The 17,478-nt window shown below is 38.9% G+C and overlaps 1 protein-coding gene across 12 annotated transcripts in view; it reads right to left on the bottom strand.

The window, feature by feature from the left end:
* Positions 1-1,736: 1,736 nt before the first annotated feature.
* The window catches only part of LOC126567780 (MAP/microtubule affinity-regulating kinase 3), a 37,889-nt gene continuing 22,147 nt past the window's right edge, over positions 1,737-17,478 (bottom strand). For 5 of the 12 annotated variants that reach the window (XM_050224067.1, XM_050224068.1, XM_050224071.1 and 2 more), the window contains 7 exons: positions 14,801-14,901; positions 13,778-13,892; positions 4,205-4,231; positions 3,766-3,807; positions 2,462-2,608; positions 2,257-2,375; positions 1,737-1,986 (listed from right to left, as the gene is read on the bottom strand). In XM_050224067.1, the coding sequence (XP_050080024.1) occupies positions 1,928-1,986; positions 2,257-2,375; positions 2,462-2,608; positions 3,766-3,807; positions 4,205-4,231; positions 13,778-13,892; positions 14,801-14,901 (610 nt within the window). In that variant the 3' untranslated portion in view covers positions 1,737-1,927. Of the gene's footprint in view, positions 1,987-2,256; positions 2,376-2,461; positions 2,609-3,765; positions 3,808-4,204; positions 4,232-6,848; positions 6,924-8,769; positions 8,830-12,089; positions 12,140-13,777; positions 13,893-14,800; positions 14,902-17,478 lie in introns of those variants that run through there. The other 7 variants (XM_050224069.1, XM_050224075.1, XM_050224072.1 and 4 more) reach the window with 7 other exon arrangements.

Raw genomic sequence — 17,478 nt, 5'->3', positions numbered from 1 at the left:
AAGTAGTGTCGCTACCGATCGAAAGAGGGCGCCTGCTCTGTTCTGTTACTATTTCTACTACTACCGATACTGCCAAAACTACTGTCCTGTACACAGCGTTGTTAACGATGAGGTGGCGGTTGTTGTTTTGGGGGAAGAAGGAGGGGGGGGGGGAGTGTAGTAGAACGACACACACCGTCACCTGTGATACGGAAGCGGGCCCGGTATGTGTGCTGCAAACTTACTTAAAACCAGCACAACATCAATAACAAACGGTAACAGCAACGCGTGTGTGTGTGTTGTGTGTTTGTTTTGCTTTTTGTTCAAAGTGCAATAACTACTTAATACATGCGCGAGAAAAAACGGCACGGTGATATATAAGTTTGTATATATCTTCATTTATATATATATAAAATGCTTGTAGAAGTTGCTTAAACATTACTGCAAACAGGCCAGATGTAGGAAGTTTTACACACACACGCATCATCATTTTACACATACCACTATCATCCTGCCCAGCACACACGCACACAACATTAGCTAGTAAAATCAGTCACCGGGTGCTGTTTGGCGTCGCATCGCCAGTCGTCCTTTTTTTATATAAGTAGCTGCATTTCAGTGTAGCAACCGTTGCTGTTGGAGCGTTTTCCTCGATAAAATAGTGTAGGTGCTGGGGAGAGCAAGAGTGTGTATAGAGCGCGAGCGCGCGTGCGCGCCATGTTTAGTACCTTTCCTTTCTCTACTTCGTGTGTCCTAGAGCTTTTGCTGTACAATATTGCCATCCTAATCGGGGGTTTAACAGTTACCGACTTCGAATGGGTATATGTGTGTGGCTGTGTGCTTTAATGCGTCCGTACAATCGGCTTTAACGAGTTTTATCTTCGTCCCCCGGGGGTAAAGGCAATGTATGTATTTTTTGTTTCTTCTTTTTGTTTGCTTTTTTTTTCTTCTTTGAGATAGAAAATGTTGTTCGCAGAGCGCACTACTTGTGTGTCGACGATGAAACAATGTGCTTTAACAATCGCACATCATACACAGAGCGAACAGAGCCTAGTAGGGTGTACTGCAGGAATAATGTTTCATCAAGTGTCCTGCCTGTGTCTTCGTCTCTACGTTTGGGTTGAATCTTCTTCTTCGATGAACTAGAGCACTTTGCAACTTCAAAAAATCAAAAAGTGAGCTGTTCCTCGTTTGTCCCACACAGGTAGGTTGGTAGGTAGGTAGGTATGGTAGGGGGGGGGGGGGGGGGTTTAGGTAGGGGTGTGTACAGTAATGGTACAACTATAATTGATTTAACTAACAGTCAATATTTGGGTGGTGGTGGTGGGGATTTTTTGCCAAGGCCACGCGGCAACCCGGAAGCTCACAGCGTGGTGGTACGCAGCAGCGAGGCGAAAATGCTGTTGTAGCTAGCGGGCTGCTGCTGTTGGCATCCTTCACCACCCATGCCGGAAGTAGCAGCATCATCGGTCCGGAGCGTTTCGTCCCCAGTATCTCGCACATCCTCCTCCTTCTTGCTTGCACCCTTTGGATGATGAGGCGATTGCTGGCGTTGGTGGTGTTTGCCGATCCGTTCCTTATCCTTCCGACGCAACGAAGATCGTCCATCCACAACCACCAGCGACCAGCGTTGCTTGCCACCATTTGCGGATGATAGCTTCGTACGTAGCTTTGCATCTGCCGGGATGATGGTATCAATGTTGCGGTCGTGTTTTGTCTCACCATTACCTCCACCACCACCACCGTTACTACCACCGCTGCTGCCCTCTTTCTTTGTATGATTGGTACGCTTCTGTTCTGATTCGGATTCCGTTTCCGTCACACCGCCACCACCACCTGCTGTTCCATCATCCTCACCACCGTCGTCGTGCTCATCGCCGTCATCACCACCATCGTCCTGGGTCGTATCGCTCCCGACCGAGTGATACTCTTCCGATTTTGTATCGAGTCACAGACGTAGATCGTACGCGATCTTCGACGCAATGTTCTTGAAGCCGATGCTGGTGCCTGGAAGGGAGGAGAAAAGAAAAAGAAGAAGAAAAGTAATTAGAGCCAGATTGAGAATAGACGACACGCACTTATTCACGTACTATTGATCGTATCCCTTCGTTTGCTAATAATTTTGAAACCTTCACTCTTTTATTCCACATCAATTCTACCTTCTCTTAATATACTATTCGAGGTAGGACATAGAAAACGGTTGTCTTCAGTTATGATAGTCATCCAAAGAGACACGACCACCGTTGTCTACCAAACACATGCCTAACAAAAGCTTACCCGATATTCTCTTAAACCGGACACCGTTCAGCGATAGACGGGGAAGCTTGCAGACCTCGATTTCCCACTGCACTAGCGAGTCGGTGTTTGGATCACCATGTACGCACAACAGCACGAATCTAGCAAATGATTATAGCGGGATAAATGAGACACAATTAGCAAAAACTCACACACCTTCATCCTTCTGAATTGAAAATAAGCATACCGTTCTCGCTGCTCATAATCACAATTGTTCTTGTCCAGCACGGACCGAATTTCGGCCATTATCTCGTCCGGTAGCCGGGGGGAGGTCGTCTTCATGGACCAGGTGAAGCGCAGCACACGTGGCTTTACCGGTTCCTCCGTGTTCGTACTGCACACGATAAGCGTCACGCCCGTAGACAGATAGACATACACACACACAGACACATACAAACAGACGCATACGGACATACGCACGAAGTTGTTTGTTTTTTTTTTTAGGGGATTGGTTTTTTATTTGTTTGACACGAAATTGTTAATTTAGTAAAATTACATACACAAAGAGAGAGAGAGAGAGAGAGAGAAAGAAAGAGAGAAAGATAGAAAGAGAAAAAATAATATATACCCATTATTGAGATGTACTGTATTATTGGCACATTTTTTAATGCTGCTTCGAAACCAAAGGCAACAAACGGTAAGTAGTAGAGAAAATGGAAAAATTTTGTCCTAATGTTTCATAACAATTTTCTGTTTACAATCTTTATTTTCTGATTATCTCATTTCTTTTTTAAATTAGGGTTGTTTGTTGCACTAGTATCGTAAACAAATACATTTAATAAAATGAGCACTACTTCTTAGTGCTTATGTGGGACATACATAAAGAGACGTTGAGAGAGAAAGAGAATACACATAACTGAAAGTGCATCATGGAATGTGGAAACACGCACAAACACACAAACATACACGTACCAACAAACAAATAAGTAGGATGGTGTAGCAAATTATTGATAAGAACAAAAAAACCAGTAAAAATGACGTAAACACGTGATACAACAACTAACAACAACACTAAAACAAAGAAATGATAACTTTAGAGAATCTCTCTAATATTACCCAGAAAAGGAGCATTTCTTAGGGCGATCGCTGATGATCATGCGTACATAAAACAGATACACATATACATCCAATACAGCAAAAGGAAATGGTTTTGTGCGCAACTTAAAATAAAACCGTTCCAAACAACAAAAAAGGGGAATTTTTTGCAAATTATGCAAACACGATAAAAATCAAATCATCATTAAGTAACAAAAGAAGAAAAAACGTTGAGGGACCATTTGGGAAGGGTGGGATGTTATCATTTTATCACTTCTTTCTGGTATGTTTTTTTTATTTTTTATAAAAATTTGTTTGTTGCTTTGCTTCGATTCTAAAGATGGTTAACATCTTGCAGTGAAAGGAGGCAAAAAAAGGACAGCAAAAAAGAAAAAAAGAAAGAGAGAGAGAGAGCAGGAAGGACAACTAATATTGAAGTTTGATGTATATATTTACCTAGCCGTACTTGTTGAAGTATTTGCTTGGCCATCGTTGGGCCTAAAAAAAGGAAACAGGAGAATAAAACAAAATCAAAACCAAACGACAGAGAAGAGAAAGAGAGAGAGAGAGAGATGGTGAGAGATTGGATCAGGGTGTTAGGAAGAAACAGAAGAAAAAAACGAAAAGAAAGAAATAGTACGTACAAGATAGAGAAAGGGAGTGTATAGAGAAGTGCAAGAATGAAAGAAGGATTAGGAAAAACAGAAGTTAAATTAAAGAAAAATGTATCAGCATACAAATGAATGGGGAAAAACTAAACAGGAAACAATGAAGAAAAGAATAAGACAGGAAAAGAAAGGACAGAACGGGAAAATGGTTAGAAAGTGCTTTTCTAAAGATAGAGAAATAAGGAATGGAGGAAAAAAACAAGTAGAAAACTTATTTAGCTAAACACCTTTCGGATGGCAGCCGCAAATTGTCCCTTCGTTTCGGGCATTCCGATGATAAAAATGGAGCAAATACATAAAAAAAGGAAGAAAACAAAATTACAGAGAAAAAAACAGTTCAATAAAAAATGGTACTTAGACATCAGGTCAGAAAAGAAGGAGGGGGGAGGGGAACACATACACGCACACACACAAAGATTATTGCGCGTAAAGCGCCGCCAATGTATGTAACACACGAGGCGAAGCATGCGACTCTAGCGCCTTAAGCGACATGCGCACACTAAGGATAAGAAGGATTAAGTGTGTGTGTGTTTTTTTAGTTTTGTTTTGTTTGTTTGTTTTGGTTGTAGTAGTAATACACAATCCGGTAATTTATAGCAAGGAAAGTCACTCATTTCGCTCTTCCCTTCAATAAGCGACCAACACTAATCAACATTAAACCAACCATAAATTAGCTAAGGGTAGCAAAACGATAAGTGAGATGAAGGTATGCGCCTGTGTTTTGGTGTTAGCTCTATTCTCAGTTTGTGACTTAACTGTTAACTGTGTTGGGTGGGTTAGGGTGAGAAAATAGTGGGAAAACGTATAACAACCAACAAGTAATATACCTTCAAAAACCCTTCAAAAGCCAAACCCCCGTTCGGGCGCATATCACATGTTGCAGTCAGTATTGTATCGTGTGTGAGTGTGTGTGTGTGTGTATTTTTTGTGTGAAGAAGTGATTAAAATTTGGAAATCGTGCATACAGATACAGCTATTTAACTGCTTTACTGTTTTGTGAACAGTGATAGAAATTCATCTTTCTTCTGCTTCATCTCTCACTCTTTGCAGGAGACTCTTAACACTAATCACCCAATTTAAATACCACCTGTTTCAGGGTAAGATACAATTACAGGATTTCGGAGCACATCCCGTTCAGCAACACACTACACTCTAATTATATATAGGATATAATTTCTATTTACAAACATAAATCATTCCAAACACCACTCAATCCGCTTAGCAAGTCCAAGCGACTTTGGGGGGAAATCCGCTGGTTCAGGTTCTTTTTGCGAGTCGTCGCATCATTCCGACTTCAACCAACCTCCCGGTTACATGAAGTTTATAATTTTTGATAACAAAAATTGGCAGAAAATTTTAGTTAAAATTTCCACTTCAAGAACCTAGAGGATTTAAGATATCGAACGACCATCTACTTTCAAACATAATGCCCTAAAAGTCTTGACCAACAAAACTCTGACACTCGAATTCGTCCTGAGTTGCTTTTTGTTCAGGGCCTTCAAGAGCAAATGTGGGTGAAGAACAAATACTGGTTTAAACCCCAATTTCTTATATGACCGAGATTAGATTTAATCTTTTCAGTTGATGTATGTTTTTCTTGTCAGTTTTATGTTTATTGCTAAAATGTTGCGTACAATATATGCTGATGCTGTTGTTTTGTGTTTCTTCTCCAATATTTTCACTAACGGTAAGTCTTACAAAGAAAGCAAACAGCTTTCCTTTTCCCTTTTTTCCTATCCTCCTTTCGATGCGTAATTTATCTAAAACGGTCAGGGTGGAAGCATTTTTTTCCTTCCATTTTGTGATCAGCTCGATCATCTTGCTCTTCTCTGTGTGTGTATAATATGTGTATTTTTGTGTTTCGAGTAGTGTGTGGCGATGGGTTAATTTAATACGTGTCTTTTTATGTTGTATTTTAATTTTCCTCCCTAGTATTAAAAAGCTCGAATAAAACAAAAAAGGATTTCGTTTTTTTTTTTGCGTTCAATCAACCCAAAGTCCTAGATGGACGAAGGACTGTGTTGGTGGGGTTCGGTAGTGTAGGAATATATTTGCCACCAGTGTAATCGATCGCGTCCACGGACCGCCGGTGTAGGAACACGCATGAATGAACGCACTAATACTAAATACACATTTGGAACATACGTACTAATACTAGAAAAAGGGTTAAATGAATGCTAATACTCGCTGAAACAGGAAAAGCCGTCCTAGGTGTGTTGGGCTTCAATCTCGTTCAAACACAACAGCAAATGTGTGTGCACAATTTGAAAAGGAAGAATTTGAAAAAGAAGCGGACAAACCGTTTAAAATGATGAACTGCTAAACAATAAATTAATACCTTCCCTTTCCTGCTGACGGGGTTTTTGCCTAACAAACAGCGCATTAACTTAACAGCTCAGAGAAAAAGAAAATTAGAGTAACACAAAATTAATATAACATTTTACGCCATTTTCACAACGTAATCTTCACGCTTCTGGGCTGGGCCTCATCATTGTTTTTTTGTTTGTTTTTGTTTTTGTTTGATTTCTTGTTGTAACAAATCTGCGACCGATTTAGCAAGCAGCTCTATTAAAACGCGTAAAGCGCGTCCGTTCACAGACGCACCTATGAGCGCAGACTTATGTTAACGTGCGCCTGGCGAACGAGTCAGTCAGTCACACAGCATAAATTGGAGGAGTCGTAGGTGTGATGCAGGGATAGAGCAGTTGTTGCAACGGAAGGAGTAGTGAGATGGGAAAACGATGTAACGTACAGAACCAACACTCTTTATCTCTCTATTTCTTCTGTGTACTTGTGTCTGTATATCTATATGTTCGTGTGCATCCTATCGAGATGGGGTAGGATTATGTGAAGGCGAGGGTGGGCAAAGGGAAGCGCCGTCGCTCGCCATGTTACACGCGTGCGTTTAGCTCACCGTCTGGTTCGCGATTACTTTTAATTTTGAAACTATAAATAAAAATGGAAAGAGAGAAGGAGAGAGAAAGAAAAAAAAAAGAAGATAGAAAAACACAACCAATAACAACAACAACAACAGCAACAACATGAGCGCAACAATTACTGCTTTGTGGAGCAAAAACACTCGAAGGGAATGGTGAGAAAACAGGGAAGGAGCAACAGATGGGAACAAACAAATATATAACTGCATACTAATGCACCACCGTACCGAATATAAAATGATAAAATGGGATTTATGACTGAGTAGGAAATAAACAAAAAATAAAACAAAGTAAATGTTGAACAAAAGAATGGAAAAATGCAACGGAAAATAAAGAAAAAGAGACAAATAAATTGCAATATGTAGATGTAAAAAGAAAACAAGAAATGACAGAAATGCAATTATTACAGAACGTTAAGAGAGAAACAATAAAAAAAGAAAACATTAGAGTTGAAACTAGGCTAATGCTCGCAACAAAAAAAAAAGGAAAAAAAAGTGTATTAAAAAAGATTAACAAAATTTGCAAAAAGAAAAACTAACTTTCGCATACCAGGTTAAAAGAAGGGGAGCTACTACGCACACTAACGTAGATTTGATTCTACGGTGGAGTAAGCTGGGTGGAAAACTCTTACAAAGTACATTTTAATCGTGTGTCGCTCGATGTTTGAGATGCTGTGTATGCATGTGTGTATGTGTGTGTGAGGCATAAACAATTCAATCGTACTGTAGACGACACAGGAAAAGAAGAAAGATTTCGGGCCATTTTCAACAATCGTATAATTCGTCCTGGGTGTGGCTGTATCTTTCCCGTTCGGGATTCTCGCTGCTTTGCGGTTAAATCTTTAGCATCTTATCGTTAACTACTGGGGGTATGTACAGTTGTTAAAACTAGAGTAAGAATTACATTTACAGCTACAGAACGTGCACGTGTACGTTTGTGTTACAGAAGTCAGTCGAATAACGCCAAACCGCGAGGGGAAATCTCTGTGTGTTCCGCTTGATCCTTTGGATTCCCTTTGACCAGAGGACCTGCCACGCTCAGCTGATGTAGGTTAGACAGCTTACCGTTCGCAAACACTAGAACTTAACGATTATGCGCAGGTGCGTTTTTCGGCTATCGTTCAAAGGTTGATTGATTATGACCGCTCGAGGAGTTTGGTTTTCGCAACTGGTGTTATTTTGTAATGCAGATTAATGTGTGATTAAAATGCTTGCCACTCTAGGTGACACAGCTTTGTTAAACGTACACACACACACAACGGGAGCTTGTGGATCACATGTTCAGGTGATGATAGTCTTGTTAAAAGCTTTACAAATGTATTAACCAAAAGGAAAAGAAAAAGATTTTCATGCGTTTTGCATACTTTGAAAGGCAAATTTGATAGAACACATCCGACACTGCGGTATGAAGTATGAATGGAAAGGGTACAATACGCCTAAATGTATGCAATTCACACTGAAAACTTTGCCGCTTTTGTTTTCACACGACTATCATATCGGGATAGAATTAAAAGCTAAAACTATCTTGTGTTATGTTTTAAGGGCTGTTAAAGTTTCAACCAACACTACTATACTGTACAGTGAATGAATTTCCCTTCCATTCAATTCCTTTTTTCGCTAAACGCTTAACAAACCACTAGTCTCATCTCTCAACACTTTTAAAAACGGCACTGAAACAAGGTCCAGTTTTCTTCTCATTTTTTTTCTCTAATCACGTGTTTTTCTTTACAAGTTTTTTTTTTCCTCTTCTGTTGCTTATTGCTGGCAGACGTCTGGCACACATTGTATTTAGTTTCATCTTCTTTTACTTTTAGCAAATTTGTCCGTTTTTGTTTTCTTTTTTGTATATCGCGCACTCTGCTCTGTTATCGCTTTTCTCATAATTACAAACAACATCTCAGTCTCTACTGATTGAGCCTAGAAGTAGAGAAAAAGTAGACAAAGAGAAAGAGAGAAACGGAGACAGAGAGTGAGAGTGTGGAAGAGAAGAGAAGAGAGAGAGAGAGAGAAAGAAACAAATAGTATTTAACTTTTTTTTTGGTTTTTGTAAAAGAAATCACTTTTTTATCGTATCACGCGTGTATGTAATCAAGGTAAGAGAACAGGGGACGGGGCTGTTGGTGATCGCAACACTGGGAACTGGACAATCGGGTTGGGCGAATGGGTATGGCATGGGTGAGAGGTAGTTTGAATGATTGCACAAAACCAACGACGGTGTTTTTAGCTGGTGGATACGAGAACATGTGAAACAAGATTGCCAATAAGGTATATTTCATCAAGGTATATTTAATACCAATTTTACATGACTGTTGCCGCCCACTCGCCAATAACGTGTATGCAAATTTCATTTGAGCGCACGTGGTGCTGCTGTAAACGTTCCCATACAGAAATGAATTAATTTATTCGCAGCAAAAACAGGTTACTCTTTATCACTAGTGAAACAACTATGCGGCATACAAAAGAGCCTAAAATATGTTTGAGCTGGACAACGAGAGCGAGTAGAAAAAAATGGCAAAATGTAGATAAAAAAGAATGGAGCTTGCGTTTTTAATGATTAGCAGCAGCAGCAGCAGCAGCAGCGCAGTCGTACAGTTGGAGGAGAACAATGGGAGTAAATGAAGAATTACACTACAGTTGGTTTTGAGCAAAAGATCATTTATAACCCCAAGGGGGCGCTTAGAGAGGGAGAGAAACAGAGAGAGAGAGACAGAGAGTAGGATAATGTTACATTGCTAAAGTTATTTGGATCGGACGATCGTAACACAATACAGAGGCCCAGACTGTTGAGGTAAAAAAAAAATCGAAAACTCGTAACCGTCCTTAGCAGAAATCATGCTAAAAAATCACCTCACAATCCTTCCATGCGCGAATTGCGTAAATTAAGGCGATTTTGGCTCTGACATATGGCGCCAGAAAGTATGCAATCGTATGCATGAAAGCATATTCCTTTGTGAGGTTTTTTTTAACAAGCCTGCCTGTTACCGGTGCAGACAGAGTTCGATGGAGAAGGAGTAGCGCGATGCACAATGTGTCCAGAGGTACGAGAAACCACATCATCAGAAAAAACTCGCCTCTTTCATAAATAGTTCTTAGCTTTCGCTGTAGTTTTTGTTTTTGTTTACATTCAGTTAAATTTTGACTTTGTTACGAGCTCGATAAGGCATAGAACGGGGTTTCGTTTTCGTCAGCTTTAGAGTGTAAAAAAGGAAAAGCACACTTTACTTTGATTACCTTACGAGAATAGGTTTCCCTAGTCTAAATTATAACTATCAACTGAAACTGTGTGTTCTTTACCGTCGTACGCGCAGTGTTCCTCTTTCCCAATTATACTGTTTATCATCACGTTTTATCTTTTGTAATTAATATCTTCATCAATCTTTCAAAGCAACATCAAATGCGTTTAGGTTAAAATTAGAAGAAAGGGAAATGTTGAAACCAATTCTAACTATTTTACAAATATCCAATATTTCACAGAAGGAGAACAACAGAAGGTAAAACAAACCAATTTAAAACACTCATTCAATCAATAACTAAGCAACATCACATGCGAAATATTGAGTAAAGTTGAAGACTTATGTTAGGATGAATATTATTACTGTAATAAAGTTTAATCTACCATTAAAAAAATGTACATGAATAGTAATAATAAAAAAAACAAAACTCAAACATCATTAGTAAACTGTTTTGTAAACGGTAATTAAATTAAATGGAACATAAATGAAAAAAAAAAAAACTAAAACTACTTGGCTAGCGCGCGCGAATCGAGTGTAGTTCGTAAAACAAAGTAAAGGTGTTAAGTAGTCCGAAAAGTGGGGATAAAAAAAAATGCAAAAGAGTACTTCTTTTATGAAAGTTTTTTCATTGTGCAACGGTTTCTCATTCTACGCTTTTACAATGAATTTTGAATGCTCACTTTGCAGCAACGAAAGTGTGGATGTGCGTTGTTTTAGGTGATAAAAAAGCACTTGAGAGATGTAGACACATACACAAACACACGCAAGTAGACATGTAAGAATAATTAGGATGTGAAACATACACACAGTTGCGCAACAGATAAGATGATGATAAGTTAGGACAAAATTAAAAGCAGCAAGGAAAATTATTAAAACAGAAAAACACACTCTCACAGATGTGCACGATGATGAGCGTGATATATCTGGGGGACAGCAGACTAGCACAAAATAGGGAGAAAGCAAATAGACAGATTCAATACACCGGGGAGTTGAGTTTGCTTGTATAGAGAGAAAGAGTGTGTTTTTTTTTTACTTATTACTTATACAGATAATAGTGGTTAGTCATCGAACATAAATGTTCACAAAAAAAAAACAGAAAGCAAAAGAAAAACAAACCAAAACATTTGCGCTGTGTGTTTAGGTTGGTTTTCTTTAAAAATTCTCCTACCATTTTGGTTTTTCAAAATTTGTTTGTTCGCAACGTTCGTTTATTGATAATTTTGTGATTTTCGCTACCCTTCTTCCTAGGTTTATGCTCGTTAGTAATGGGGGATTAGTTTCTCCCCCGTTCCTCTGCTACCTACTCACTCCTCCTACTCATGATGTTTAAGTTTGTTCGATCCTTTTTTTTGCCATCCATTCGCGCTAACTTTCTACTGCATAAAGTTTCCCTTGCATTTGACCAATGCGTTTTTGGTGTATCGCTACAACACTATAAACAAGTTTCACTTGGTTCATAAAATTGATTATAATGATGTCCTCCTTTCCCCTTTCCTTCGCGCTCCCTTCTCATCGATCAGAAGGAATTGTATTGAGCATCCTAGCGGTGGCGTAAACGAGAATATAGTGTGTTGTATATCTGTCAGTTCTCTAGCCACCTTACCCCTATTATTAAGCTAATAGCCTGTCCGCACTGTTGGTAGTGCTTGCGTTGTTGTTGCTGATGCTCACACATAATTCATCCCATGTGGGAAAAGGAAAAATTTAAAACAAAACAAAAAAAAACTATTGCATATTTTATAGAACCATAAGTGAAAAATACTAACTAGTAACAATTTGCAAAATCCTATGTCCTATCGAACGGTGGATATTTGTGCGCTTGTGTGTGTGTGTGTATATATATGTACGGATGTACCTTCCGTTTTGTGTACAGTTTTTCCCGTCCCATCCCGAATCACCCCACCCTTTTGTTTCCCCACGTTAATACATCCAACCACCATAGGGGCACGGTTTAGTCCTTTCCCGATGTATCCTTGAATTGGAATGCCCTAAAACTGTAGAACCGTGTAGGGAAAAGCGTGTCACACAAAACCCGCCACAGATATGTTTCCGCCAGCGAAAAAAAAAAACAAACAGGCGCAAAACAAAGGAGAAAATAGGAGAGAAAAAAAGAAAGAAGAAAAAACAAAACGAAAAAGAACATTATAATCGAGCTTTCCCGAGGGACACAAACAGTAAAAAGAGCCGAAAACTCCCTCCCTGGAAAACGGGTTGTTATTTTTGTTTTTTTTTTAAGAAAACACAAAAAAACTAAACAAAGAAAAGTCAAAAGAAAAAGAGGAAAAGAAGAGTGTGAGCGAAAGATCACTAAACACAAAACCAACTTCTAATACTGGTATACTCTATTCATTCGGACACGCGCACAAGAAAAAAAATATAAAAAAACATAACAAATCACGTGTGTAAAAAGGTAAATATTCACACGCTTTCGCCGGTGTACACTTGGTGTGGATGGTTTTACCCGCTGCTATTTTTTTTTTTGTCCCCCAATCTACGTAGCAATGGTCCAAAAAGCGAACAAATTAACACATCGCACAATCGCACCGTTACAATCGATATATCACAACACAGCACATTATAACACACGGCAATATCAGACAACACACGACTACGATTAACGATATTAGAGGTTTGTATGCTTAGAAGAAGCACACGGGGTGCAGTATTTGGACAAAACATTTGCAACCGGTCAATCATAATCATATATCCGCAGGCTCTCGGTAGGATTAAGATCCGAATTGTTCTTTGCTCGATAAAAAATCCCTTAAAGAATAATTTCTTGAAAAGGTCTAACATCTCTTCAACAGAAATCGTCATGATTGAAATTTGGAATAGGGACTTTGAGCGGTCCTATACTTCTTTGAATTCGATTTCGAAAAATTGAAGCTTTCTGATACATTTTGAAGTTGCATAAGTTTTTCCCAATGCTGCATAACGAATTAAATTAAGTGAAGTGTTTTAAATTTGTTTATTATCATGTTAATTGTATGTTTACTTTGTGTAAGTGTGCCTGTTTACAAATTCAATCTAATGTTACATACAGTAGTGACACTACAGTAGTAGTAACAACAAGGTGTAAGTGCAATGGGAAAGAAACGACAAATAAAGCAGGATACAACAGAGGGGAATGACATGAATGAGGTGAATGAATTAAAATAAAATAAAACACTACCAAAACATATAAACAAAGCGATGAAAACGTTAGACAAAAATTATCATCAAAATAGCGAACAACAAATATGAATATCGATTATTCTAACGTGTGTTACGAGAAAGTACTAGAAGCGCACAATTTAAAAAAAATAGAAACAGTTAACAGAAAATGCAAAAAAACACTTAAATAAGAAACAAAAACAAAACAAACAAAACAATAAAAAAGCGATAGCGTGGAAGAATAAATGGTTTCCACCAGTTAGAAACATTGAAACACATTAAGAGCAAGTGGAATAGGAAAGTGCAAGTGATAGAGATAGTGGGAAAAAAAGTTAGAGATAGAGAGGGAGATAAAGAGAGAGATATAGAGAACACACACAAATACACACACATAGGCTAGGGAGGAAGAGATGCACCAGAGTAGAAGAACGCAGGGTTTCTGTTTTGAGAGGGAGGGGGACGGCGGGAGAGGTACTTACCGTTTGCTAAATCTGGTAGTAAGTCTTTGCAAGAAAGTCTTGCCAGAGTGTGGCGAATCACCGACGTTCCCACCCGTTCCGGCGTACACCGTGCTGTTTCGGGATCTGGTTTGTCCTGCAGGCGCAACCATCGAATGTCGTTCGTCGAGCGTTGACGGTTTGTCCGGTTAACCATGAAAAGTTCGTGTAAGAATTAGTATCAACATTTGGTAGCGATTTTTATTTGCCGTTAGAAGAGAACAATTTACTACACAAAAAACCCATTTTCACCCTCGATTTTTTCCTGTTTTGTTCCACACGTTTCATCCCCATGTCCCACCGGAGAAAAGTTAATGAATTTCAAATTTAATTTTGATACTTAAAAAATGTTTAATATTTGTTAATTTTCGTTTATACAATTTTTTAGATAAAATAAAAATTTAACAAAAGTACAGCCCAATTGTGTGTGTCGTAAAAGAATTCAACTCAAACTTTGAAAAACGAAATGAATAGATTCGATACAAATCCACTAGAAGCACAGCTTAAGAGCGTTTTACAGATAGTTAACAACGTTTCTGAATAGAAAAGAAATATCAAATGTACATTAATAGAAGACAGTTACATGTATCCACCTAATGAAGTAATAAGGGAACAGTAAATTTATTCTGCTTAGACAAGATTTAAAGGGTTTTTTGGAACCAAGAAAAACTATTAAACGTGTTTGCTAGTTAGCTTTTTAGTACGATAGAGATAGGAATAGCACTAGGATCTCTAAACGAACGATAATCTAGGGAGAAAAAAAATGCAACATCGGATTAATGGTGTCTGTTTGCAGAAACAGCATACGGGAACACAGAGATGCAGAGAAAGGAACAGTAAACACGGTAAACAAGAGAGGGCTTGAAACGGAGGGAAATGGCAAGAAGAAGGTGGGTTTTTTTTCGTAAATAGTAAACAGTCTCGTACTAGGGTTTAAGGAACGTGCGTGCGTGCGTGCGTGCGTGCGCGCACACACACATACACACACACGTACTACACACTTACCCGAATGGAAAGTCGATCGCGATGGAACATTCCTGGGAAATGCAACCGGTTGTCTGGAAGAATTAACGGCTGGTGTAAGACTATTGCGATTCACCATGCTGCTGTTGTGTAATGTATTGTGTCGATAAAGGTTGTGATGGAGGATGTGTGTATGTAGTTTTGCATATATAGATATAGTAATATGTAGAAAATAGAACGGTTTGAGCGGGTTGGATAAGGAATATTTGCGTGATTTTGTTTACGGGTGGAACGTGTGGAATACGAATGTATCATCGGTTTGTAGGAGTCCAATTGGAAATTGCAAAAGAAAGGCGTAGTGGTGAGCGGTTCATTTGATGCAGTCAGAAGAACGGGATAGTTGCAGATATGCAAACATTTTCCAGGCGTATGTGTGTGTGTGATACCACGAAACCAAACGGTCACGGGGAAAGAGTAGGTGTGTCGGTATTGAGGGACAGTAGTAATAGAAAAGGACAACAACGTCATGGATGGACGCCAATAAAAAAAAACAGCATGTTCGCCACGGCCAATTCGAAGATCAGGTTGTGACCCACAAATACACACACACACACAGATCGGTCACACGGAAGGAAGTAAAAGTACGAGACGACACACACATACAGACGACACAACAACAACGGTCACAGGAAACGGAAATGTGTATGATCGAATCGCGAACAAGTTCGACATAAACACATATTACACGGACGTGTCGGGGAAACATGAAAAGAAACAAAAAGAAAATAAATGAAAACATGAAATAATCGATTGAAGGGAGGGAATTATTTTTTGCGAAGCTGTGAAAAACAAAAAAAATATGTGAAGAGAAATCGAAAAACAGGAGACGAAGTCCAAAAAACGAAGAAAAAACGATTCAAAAATTCGATACGAAAGCAGTAGAACTCAACGAATAACGAATTCAAAAACCATAACAGTAGGAGAGATAGAAGCCGCTCATAAGGACCGTTGTCTGAAGGAGAAGAAACCGGATGTGAGAGAGAGAATGATACAGTGAAACGCACCGACAAACAAGGATTCACATAAAAAAATGTGCTGCCACATAGTACAGCACTAGAAAATTGAGGGCATTGAAGCCTGGACACCTTACACACGTGAGAGATAATTCTTGGACTTTTCTTGTTGGACGGTTTTCGCTGGTAGAATGGAATGATGGAAATGTGAAAGGGGATTCAGGAACTCGTTCCTAACGAACAACACAATATAGTAGTGATAACGTGTTTTAATAAATGTACAAACAATTCTAGCATGCAGAAGAAACACGGTGGTTTTTGGTGTACAGGAGACAGAACATAAAAAAAAAACAAATGAAATACAATTCCTCTTAGGCTATAATCCTTTCGCACACATGCTACAGTGTTATTGGTCGATAACGTTGCATTCACACGTCAATATACTGGAAGCTTGCTAGAGGACCAATGCTGTCCGTCCGTCCGTTCGAGCTCTGTAAATTGATCGCATTTCGTCAGCAGTACAAACACCGCCGGACGCGAGCTCGTCTATAAATAGTTCATAAGTTGGACGTCGAAAGGCCAACTTACTAGACGATGGCGATTGTAATTTCGGTCCCGGTCCCGATGTACGTCATCGTGTCTTTAAGTACAAGGAATCGATTTGAAGCTCTAGGAGTCGCTACTATTCATAGCTTTCATGTCAAACGGATTGTGTCTTGGCGATTAAGGTCCACTGCACGCAAGGACGAAGGGGCTCAACCGGCCGGGCAATAAATTATAATAGTGATGACGTGTGAATGCGTAAACGGCATTTATACATTTTACTAATGCATTGTAAATGTTATTATTTTTAGCACAAAGATCGAACCAATGGATGGAGCTGCCCCTTGAAAGTCTTCCTTCTGAGGGTTTTTTTTGCAAAACGACCATTTACAAAGTTTATCGCTTAAAGAAGAAACCCAGAAACAACAAACGCAATTACATTCTCACATGCAAAAGTACACTAATTTTGGGAAGCAAAACACCATCGAACATTTAATCCATTAAAAAAACGATACAAATGTTCTATAAGCGAAGAATTGTAAGAGAACTAAGTGTAATACACTAATAACGCAAGGATAACACGTGTAGCAAATGGCAGAAGAAAAACTTAAAATACGATGAATACGAATAGACAGACGGAACAAGCAGCTGTAAAATAAAAGCCAGAGCGTAAGAGGCCACAAAAACAATCCGCCAGTAGACAGTGTGGAGTGTATCGAATCGAGCAATTAAGAAGCAAAAACTAAGCAGAAAACGCGCGCACTGAGTAAAGAGAATAAAACGAAACAACTACGACGATGAAGGTAGATAAAAAAAGGAAAAACTAACGAAAAACTGCGCGAGTTACGAGATGTGACAGTATATTGAAGCAAGAAAGAGAGAGAGAGAGAAGAAAATGTCCAAAACAAAAATCAAATCAAATCAAATATTAATAAAAGAAACCAAAACACGTTAACGAAACAACGGTATGGGAATTTGAAAACCGAAACAATAAATTAGATTATCCCAAAATATTTATTCACCCAACGAATTTTGAAGTTTGTGGGAAGTAGTGACTCACCGAAAAGTTGTGTGTATTGTTGGGTGATGGATGTGTGTGCCCGTTGCGATACACAAACACACACACACATTGTGTACGGAAGTTTCAACACATTCCAAAGAGTG

This window comes from Anopheles maculipalpis, chromosome 2RL (assembly GCF_943734695.1).
Source record: "Anopheles maculipalpis chromosome 2RL, idAnoMacuDA_375_x, whole genome shotgun sequence".
NCBI lineage: Eukaryota > Metazoa > Arthropoda > Insecta > Diptera > Culicidae > Anopheles > Anopheles maculipalpis.
This window is presented reverse-complemented; position numbering and strand designations above follow the sequence as displayed.